The sequence below is a fragment of the Tupaia chinensis genome, unplaced genomic scaffold (genome assembly GCF_000334495.1).
Source record: "Tupaia chinensis unplaced genomic scaffold, TupChi_1.0 Scaffold000671_2, whole genome shotgun sequence".
NCBI lineage: Eukaryota > Metazoa > Chordata > Mammalia > Scandentia > Tupaiidae > Tupaia > Tupaia belangeri.
The window spans coordinates 2141437-2150946 of NW_006160194.1; the positions used below are offsets into that span (position 1 = coordinate 2141437).

General features: G+C 64.5%; 1 protein-coding gene across 1 annotated transcript in view; it reads left to right on the forward strand.

The window, feature by feature from the left end:
- ADSS1 (adenylosuccinate synthase 1) overlaps positions 1–6889 on the forward strand; it is a 17909-nt gene extending 11020 nt beyond the window's left edge. The window contains 10 exon segments of the mRNA XM_006160077.3: positions 554–604; positions 981–1047; positions 1382–1489; positions 1579–1661; positions 1760–1885; positions 2299–2453; positions 3097–3221; positions 4577–4674; positions 5200–5349; positions 6523–6889. Coding sequence (XP_006160139.1) covers positions 554–604; positions 981–1047; positions 1382–1489; positions 1579–1661; positions 1760–1885; positions 2299–2453; positions 3097–3221; positions 4577–4674; positions 5200–5349; positions 6523–6575 — 1016 coding nt within the window. The 3' untranslated portion in view covers positions 6576–6889.
- Positions 6890–9510: the final 2621 nt, after the last annotated feature.

Consider the following 9510-nt stretch of genomic DNA (forward strand, 5'->3'; position numbering starts at 1 on the left):
AAGCCCGAGTGTGGCAGCTACCTCGGCCTGGTCCAGGTGGCACTGAGACCTGGGTTCAGGGAGTCTGGGAAGGGCCCAGGCCCTAGTATTTGACACACGGCCCTAGGAGACGCCCACTCGTGCTTGGGGGCCACTGGGTCAACTGTGGGTCCTGGGCCTCAGTGGGCGTCTGGCTGGGCACGCTGGCGAGTGAGCAGGGAGGCCTGTGGTGCGCCCAGCTGAGGTGGCTGCCCTGCAACGGGGCAGACAGGAGCTCGAGGGGCTGGAAGGGAGCAGGGCTGGGCTAGGGCTGGGATGAGCAGAGCATGCGGGCCGCCAGGGGGAGCCAGGCAGGCTGTGCAGAGGAGGGTGGGCGTGCCTGGGATCAGTCCTGCTCCTCAGCCTCAGGCATGTGGGCAGATACCTGGGGCAGGGCCTCTGGCAGGGAGGGGGCAGGGAGGGGCTGTCTTGCTCCCTGTGCGCCCTGCCCCAGAGCAGTGAGCGGCCCCACCACGGCCCACCTCACCGGCCGCTCACGGCCAGGAGTCCCGCCCACCCGCGTGCTGTCCTGCAGGTCTGAAGGACTGGGAGAAGAGGCTTGTCATCTCTGACCGGGCGCACCTGGGTGAGTCCACGCTCCACCCACCGCCCCTTCCCCAGGCCAGCTGGCTGCTCTCCCTGACACCCCTGGGATCAGGCAGCAACATGGCCTCCCTCCCAAAGAGTGTCAAGGTGGGAGCTGGTTGGGCAGACAGGGAAACAGGTCCAGCAGCCTCAGTCAGTCACCAGCCAGGACTGACCTCCCCACCCGGTCTTCTCCTTGTGAACCCTGCCCGCCCCTTCCCAGCAGCCTCAGTCTGTCCCCAGCCAGGACTGACTTCCCCATCCGATCTCCTTGTGAAGCCTGCCTGCCCCTTCCCAGGAGGCCCGGGCATGCCAGCCACAGGTGAGGTTCCACTGAACTCTGTCCTCTGCCCCTCTGTCCCCATGCCCACCGACAGTGTTCGACTTTCACCAGGCGGTGGACGGGCTGCAGGAAGTGCAGCGCCAGGCACAGGAGGGGAAGAGGTAGGTGCTGCTCCCCGGGCGCCCGCCCTCCACGGCGGTCCTCCAGGGCGTCTAGTCCTGGCAGGCTGGGGGCTGCAGGCCCAAGACCTTCAGAAGAGCACCGTTAGCCTCATGGTAGCCACGGCAGCCAAGACTGGGCCGCGCCACCCGGGACTGGCGCACCGCTCTCCGGAGCGGCACCCTCGCTGGCTGCCACTGCCGCAGACGCTGGTGCCCTGCCCTCACCTCCCGCCCACAGCCCTGTCCCCTGCGGCGGCCCTGGAGTTTACTGGGGCTGGCCAGGCAGGGCCAGTGCTGGCCCAGGCTCTGCCCTCACGCCCCTGCCCACCCCCAGTATCGGCACCACCAAGAAGGGAATTGGCCCGACCTACTCCTCTAAGGCCGCCCGCACGGGCCTGCGCGTCTGCGACCTGCTGTCGGACTTCGGCGAATTCTCCACCAGGTGCCCGGGCAGAGGGCGGGAGGCCGTGGCTGTGCGGAGCTGCTCGGCCAGGAGGGGCCGCGGGGTCACGGCAACGGTCGCTCACGCAGGTTCAAGAACCTGGCCCACCAGCACCAGTCCATGTTCCCCACCCTGGAGGTCGACGTCGAGGGCCAGCTGAAAAAGCTCAAGGTACTGCGCTGGCGTGCGGGCGCGGCGAGGACACAGCATCTCGGCGTGGGCGCAGCTCGCCGCCCGCCTTCCCGGGGCCCCGGGGACCCCCATCGTCGTGCGTTGCGGAGCGGGTCAGGCCCATGGTCCGGGACGGCGTGTACTTCATGTACGAGGCGCTCCACGGCCCCCCCAAGAAAATCCTGGTGGAAGGCGCCAACGCCGCCCTCCTCGACATCGACTTTGGTGCGTACCCGTCAACCACTCTGTGCAGAGGGGTGTCACCCCAATCTCCCCGGCCACAAAGTGGCGCCGCGGCCTCTCAGCTCCCCGGCTTTGGGAAAGGAGAGGAGGGAGGAAGAGAAGGCCAGCTAGCATCTGAAGAAATGGGGGCGAGAGGCTGGGAGGTCTGGCTGCCCGCCTGGCCCCACACACGGCAGTCCACCGCCCAGCGCCCCGGTGGCCCGGCTGGCTCCGTCCAAGCTGGGAGCAACCTCTACCTGTCCTCAGCCGACTCTTATGTGAGCCACGAGGCCCAGCACACCCTGCCCCGAGGCCTGTCCCCCACGAACCCAGTCAGGGCAAACGACAGGTCGGAGCGCCCAGCCCTTTGCTGAGGGGGCTGAGGGCCAGGGTGACCCGTGCTGTCTGCCTTGCAGGAACTTACCCGTTCGTGACGTCGTCTAACTGCACAGTGGGGGGCGTGTGCACAGGCCTGGGCATCCCCCCCCAGAACATCGGCGACGTGTATGGCGTGGTAAAGGCCTACACCACACGTGTGGGCATCGGGGCCTTCCCCACTGAGCAGGTCAACGTGAGTGTCGACCCCTCGGGGCCACCGTGGCTGGGGTCGGTCAGCTCCCACTGTGCAGGCAGGGTTCTGAGAGCGGGCAGGCACGCACACGGTGCCTCCCTAGGGGCGCGGGCTCCTTGCCCTTCGGGACACCCCCCCTGCAGCTCCTAACCCCCCAGACCTGATGCAAGGCATCTTCTCTCAGCCCATCGCCAGACTGTCAGCCTCGGGCGCCGTGTCCCTGTCGCAGCAAGCTAGAACCGCCTGAGCCTCCAGAGGCCCAGCCTCATCTTCAGTCCCCAGCCCTACCCGGGCAGGGCGAGGCCGCAGGGTCTGGTCCTGAACAGGGAGGGAGTGCAGGTGGCGAGAGCTGAGAGGGCAGGGCCAGGGAGGCAGGCGGCTGCAGGCCAGGCCTGCCCCTGCCGCCCAGCCGTGGGCTAAGGTGCGGATGTACCTGCTGGGACCCGCACTGGCCCACGAGGCTGCCTGGCCTGAGCCTCCACTGGGACGTGTGTGCTGGAACGTGGGAATGTGCGAGGTCCGATGTGAGGGCAGCCCCCCCGAGCTAAGAAGTGGGAGGCAGAGGAGGGGACCCCAGCACGGGCAGGCCTGGCCACCGGGCTGTAGTCACTGCCCACGGGACACCAGCTCTGTCTGCCCACAGGAGATCGGAGACCTGCTGCAGAACCGCGGCCACGAGTGGGGGGTGACCACGGGCAGGCGGCGGCGCTGTGGCTGGCTGGACCTAGTGATCCAAGGATACGCCCACATGGTCAACGGGTTCACAGCGTAAGCTCCCCCACCCCGCCTGGCAGCACAGGAGCCGGCAGGCTGTGGTCCCAGGGCGGCCGTGAGGGGCTCCCACCCACTGGCCCAGCCCACGGCCGGGCCACAGCAGGTGGGTGGCTGTGGGCGGTGATGTGCAGGCCCTCCACGCTGGGCTGCAGGATGGAGGGCGGCAGGTGGCTCCTGAAAGCCCCACCCCACCTGGCGGGTGCTGGGCCCTGCTGAGCTCAGCGGGGCTCCAGCTGGTTGGGACACCCTGGTCACGGGCCTTGCCGGGCCGCGGCACTCTGGGCTGCACCCTGCCCCAGGTGCTGGCACTCCCTCCCAGAGCTGAGCAGGGCAGAACCCCAAGCGGGAAGGCACCCGGGAAGGCTCCCTGAGGCCCCTCATAGAGGGAACAGTGGGAGTGAGCTGGGTTCCCACAGACCTGCCCGGGTGAGGGCCCCTCGGGAGGGTGCAGAGCCAGCTCCTCTGGGAGCCGCTGCCTCCTGCCGTGGGACAGGAGAAGGGCCTCAGGGTGTGGGGGTGGCAGCCTTCCCTGCCAGCTGGAACCGTGGCAGTGACTCCCGGGGGCCCGGCCACTGGCCCAGGGCTTTCTGCAGACTAACCAGGCTGCCCACCCTTGGGACAGCCTTCTGGGGGGGAAAGCTCGGAGTGAGGCGGGTCCCAGCGTCTACCCCTGCAGCGTCTCCCCCTGGGGCCAGGGCAGCCAAGCCTGGGGGTTGCCTGCCTCTCTCACAAGGATGAGAGTCTGAGCCAAAACGCCTGCCGGCCCAAGAACTACCCAGAGCCCCCTTCCCGCCAGAGGGACGCAGAGGCACCGGGCAGCCGGCTGGTGTCTGTGGCTCACACCCCGAATTCCTCATGGGCAAAGCAGGGCTCGTGGGTGCGGGGCGGGACACGGCAGCAGCACCGGGGCAGCACGGCCTGCACTGGCCAGAGCTGCTGGGCAGCAAGGGGCCCATGGGGAGGTCTCCAACTGGAAACCTCTGGGCTTGCCCCATGGGGAGGAACATGCGAAGGGGGAGTGACGACCCAGAGAGCCTCTGCACGGGCCTGGCCCCCAGAGAAGCCTGGAAGGTGGCTGCCACGGCCAGGACCTCAGGCTCCACCGCAGGGCAGGCGGGGCGTAGGAGGGCGGCACAGGGGCGCCATGCTGACCAGCAGGCTGCAGGCAGCGCCAGGACCCTGCGTGGGCCAGGCAAGCAGAGGCCGTGTCTGGAGGCTGTGAGATGGGGCGCCCCCACCCCCGGCCGTCGTGGCTGTTTTCTGGGTGTGCATCATCTTTGCTTCCTACTCGCTGCGAAGGCCAGAGGCGCCAGCGTGCTGACGTGTCGTGGCCCGTCCTGCCCGCATAGGCTGGCCTTGACCAAGCTGGACATCCTGGACGCCCTGGCGGAGATCAAGGTCGGCGTCTCGTACAAGCTGGGCGGGAAGAGGATCCCCTACTTCCCAGGTACCGGGTGTCGTCAGTCTGAGCGTCCTGCGCCATGACCTTAGGGCAAGCAGCCGCCGACGTTTCGGCAGGCGAAGGGAGGTGTGTGCCCAGGACTCTCTGGGTCTTGTGGTGGCTCTAAGGACCCTCTGGGTCTCATGCCATGGCCCCGTGGCATATGGAGGCTTCCAAAAACTCACGGGAAATGGAATTAAATTACACGTTCATTTTGATGCAAAAAAATACAGCTCCATACAGCTTTCACACCACGCGTGTCCCACGAGCAGTCTGAACACTCGTGTGGGTCCTCAGGGATCCCGATGCCTCGGGTTTCTAGCATCTTGGACTTTTCAGGTGGGACCTCGGAGCCCCGTGCTGAATGGGCATGAAGGGTCCAGCTGATTGGCTGGTGAACTCCTGCTCAGGGTGGGTGGGTGCGTCCCCCGATCTGGAAGGGCCACAGCAGCGGGACAGTGCCTGCGCCCCGGGCGCCCGCTCACCTGCACGTAGCTGGAGCCTGCCCGTTCACACCCATTTGCTCCCCAGCTAACCAGGAGACTCTCCAGAAGGTCGAAGTGGAATACGAAACCCTGCCTGGCTGGAAGGCAGACACCACAGGTGCCAGGAAGTGGGAGGACCTGCCCCCCCAGGCCCAGGGCTACGTCCGCTTTGTGGAGAACCACGTGGGAGTGGCAGGTGTGCGCCCCACCCCAGTGCAGGACTCAGGGGACTTGAGAACCCCTGGGGGGCACCAGGTAGACACAGAGGGGACAGGCAGGACAGGTGCAAACACGGGACTGACCGCGGCGGCACCGCGTGGCATGGGCTGGCCAGGCAGCCGTTACCTCTCGGACCTGGGACGACACGTGTCTTGCCCCTGCAGGTGTCTGCGCTCGCCCGTCACAGCCCCTGAGGACAGGAGAGGGGAGGTCCCTGCTTCCCACTGCACGTGGGCTGGCCCACACGGGAGCCTCTGTGCAGTGGCGGGGTTCCTGGTGGGGACCCCAGAGGGTGGGTGGCTGGCACCACGTCCTCATCCTGTGTCCCTGTGCAGACACCGCTCTGGTAAAGTCCCCTCCTCAGTCAGACCGGGAGAGACCACGGGCAGCTACCGTGCCGCAGGGCCAGTAGGCTGCGCCACTTTCGTGGGGTCAGCAGCGAGGGTGGTCATGGCCCTGAGCAGCAGCGCAGGCCCGCCGCATCCAGCTGGGCCCCGGGCAGCTGCTGTGTGACGGACAGTGTGGACACGCTGCGGAAAGGGGCATGCAACTTCACCTCTGAGTCTGCGGTTCACCTGTAGGTGTGGGCCTTGGTCGGCTGGGGGAGCAGGACCGCTCAGGGAGCTACTGCCAGCCAGGATCCAGATACCCACATGGCGTGTGGTTGGGCAGCTGGGTCCCACGCGGCCGACTGCGTTCAAGTCCTGGAGCCGGTGGCTTGACAAGTGTGTGTGTGCATACCGAAAACCCTGCGGGCAGATGGGATCGCAGTGGCCTCCCCAGGGTGCTTTCTCTCTCCGGCAAGTGCACATGGCCTACAGCAAAGCTTTGTTAATAATTATTGAATTTTTCTTATTTTTTAATTTGCTATAGGGCACATGTGCTTACCCAGGGGGAGAGAGAAAGGGCGAGGGAAGTGAGAAAGCAAACCGCCAGGTCCGGGACTCAAATCGCTATCGGCCATGTGGGTGTCCAGCACCTCAACCACCATGCCACCTGCTGGCCCCACAGCAAATTTTTAAAAATCGAGTATTTCCACTTGGAGAAAAAACATCCTGCGGCACGTGGGAGCACGAAGGGTGTGGCCCTGGGGAAGACCCGCCTGTGAGCGCCTGCTCTGGGTCGGTTAACGACCCGCTTGCCCTTCCAGTGAAGTGGGTCGGAGTTGGCAAATCCAGAGAGTCGATGATCCAGCTGTTTTAGATGCGAGCTGGCCACCCCACAGGCACGGCTGCCCGTCCCACACAGACTTGGCCACCAGGTCCCTTGGCCACCCACGCCGCGCCACCAACGAGGACGCGCAGGAGGTCCTTCTGCACTTGGGCCTCGCTTCTCAAGCCTGAGGTTCGACTCACTGCCCCGATGTCCAGGAGCCAGCGTGGTGTACGTCAAAGCCATGCTGGAGAAAACGCTCCACAACACTCGTGGAGCCCACGTGCCACGGGCATGGTCGCCACCTGTGCCCACTGGCACAGCGTGGTAATAAACACCCAGGAGCCGCTGAGCCCAAGCCTTCACCCATGTCTGCCTTGTCCTTGCTGTATTCATTCATTCACAGTAGAGGTTTTTGCTTTAGGGTACATGTGCTCACTGGAGAGAGAGACAGAGACAGTGAGAGAGAAAGTGAGAAATCACTTCCCAGGAGAGACGGCCATGCCACAATCCCTTCTCCTCCATTCTCCGGGACCTTGAGCACGCATGCACATGCACCCAGCGTGAGGTTCAAGCCACCTAGTCCGAGACTCGAACCGTGGTCAGCCACGTGAGAGTCCAGCGACATGATTGCTAATCCACCTGCTGGCCTCTGTTGCTTTCCAGTGCCAGGCTCCCCATGACAGGGGTCCCGAAGATGCACTGCCTGGGCACTGCCAGGTCTTGGGGTCACAAATACAGGTTCAAGAGCATGCACCTTCCAAACCGGGCCCGTGCAGGAGGGCCTGGAGCCCCCACTGGTCAGCCTCTGTGCTCCCCGCTCCTGGGGTGGCCTGGCCCTTCCTTCTTGCTGCCATCCGGGGCGCTCCCTCTCTGGAGGAGGCCGCTCCTCCCCTGCCAGGGCTACGAACCTGAGGCTGGGTAAATTCAGACAGCCCTCCACCGTCCTTTCAGAGGGGAGGCAGGTACGGAGAGCGGGCTCTGCCAGGCTGGGAACCCCTTGGGTACCCCTGCAGCCCACCCAGCATGGCACTTGCAGCTATGCTTGGGCACGATCCTGCCAGGGCTGCCCGCGGGGCATGCTGCCTTCCTGCCCTCTGGCCACGTCAGCGAGGGGTGCGGCAGGTCCCGGGGTCTCTGTGGTCAGGGACGCAGGCAAAGGGCAGCAGACCCAAGCCCAGGACAGAAGCCCCAGCAGGAGCTGGGCCTGCGGAGCCTTCTGCTGGGCTTCCAGCCTCTGGACCTGGAGACGTAGGCTGGCTGTCTGAGCCACCCAACCTGGCTAAGTCAGCATTGAGTGGGGCTCAGCACTAATTCTCACACTGAAACCAGACGAAGCACAAGGCCTGGCAAGACCTGGGCGCTGCAGTTCCACAACACCTCCTTTGCCTTACAAAACCCTAAGGCAGTTTCTAGTCAGAGCACCTTTTCCAAGATCTGGGCCAGCAGGTGGCATGGTGGTTATGGCGCTGGACTCCCACATGGTTGATGGTGGTTCCAGTCTGGACCCGGCAGTTTGAAAATCACACCAGGTGCAGGCCTTTCCAGACCCACTGGGTGAAGTGATCTCTCACTTCCCCTGTCTCTCTCTTCCTGTCTCAGGTGAGCGAGCGCGCGCGCACACACACGGTAAAAAATTTTAAAAAGGTCCAAGATCTGTAAGATTAAAAACAGTCTGTTTAGGAATTTCATCTATTTCAGGGAAAACAACCTAAGTGTGTGCTATGACACAAGTGACTCTAGAACCATGCAACTTCAAGTCTCTCCCTAAAAGAGAACAAACGCGATTATGCTAAGGAGGGCCTTGCAGGATGCTGGGTGCCAGCCTCCTGGCCTCCTTGCAGCCCCGCAGGCAAGAGAGCAGGAGGGCATTTCACCCAGAAAGCTGCACAGCAAGTTTGCCCATGAAGGAGAGCTGCTCGGGGAGGTTGGCCAGCCCTGAACTGAAGGCCCAACGGACCATGATGAGACCCCCAGAAGTCAGCGCTCCTCCCAGAACAGGACGGAGTGAGGGCAGGGCACCGGGAGGACCTGGGCGCGCACGGAGCACTCTGCAGCAGCAGGCAGAAGAGGAGGGCCCCCGGTAGGCGGGGACAGGAGATGGGCCCCGGGGAGCTGTGGCAGGACAGGGGTGGGTGCAGGGAGCTCCTCCGGTCAGGCCGTGGTTTCTGGGCTTCTGTGCCCGTCGGCGGGGCTCCCCACTGCTGGAACGCTTGGAATGCTCCACAGCGATGAGCCGAGAACCATGCAGAAATATAAACAGCTCCGGTAGTTACTCGTGCAAAAACTAGATATTAAAAAGGCGAGACTCCTGGCGGGCAGGTGGTGTGGTACTTAAGGCGCTGGATTCGCACACGGTCGACCATGGTTCAAGTCCTAGACCTGGTGGCTCGCTTTCTCCCTCTTCCTCTCTCTCAAATTAAAATTACTAATAATAACGATAGACAAAATTAAAATAAAGCTACACACGGGAAGGACACCACCACTCCTACCTCCGGGGTCACCGCCCACACACCCCGCTTCTCACTGGAGTCCCGCCCCCTTCGTTATCCCTGGCCTATCCTGCGTCACGTCTCACATTAGTCCCGCCCTCACTACTTGGGTTTCGACTCTGGAGTTGCCTCTGTCCCCCCCCCCCCCCCGCGGCCTCGCCCCTGCCCCTGCCCCCCGGCTGAGCCTGCCAATCACAAGCGCCGCCTCTGACCCAGTCTATCACGCGCTCCACGCACGAGTCCCGCCCCCGCCCGTCTCGCCTCGGGCCTCGCCCTAGGTTTCCTGCGCTGCCACGCTCCGGCTCCGATCTAGCCCTTAGCCTATTTCGCATCACGCTGACCAGAAGCCCCGCCCCCAACTTTTCTCCCTGCCTATCCCGAGGCGCGAGCACAGGAATCTCGTTCACCCTGGCGCTCACCGGGTCCCCTGATTTCGCGCCGGGCATTTCCCGCGCTCCCGAGTCCCACCCTCCGGCACACAGACTCGACCCTCT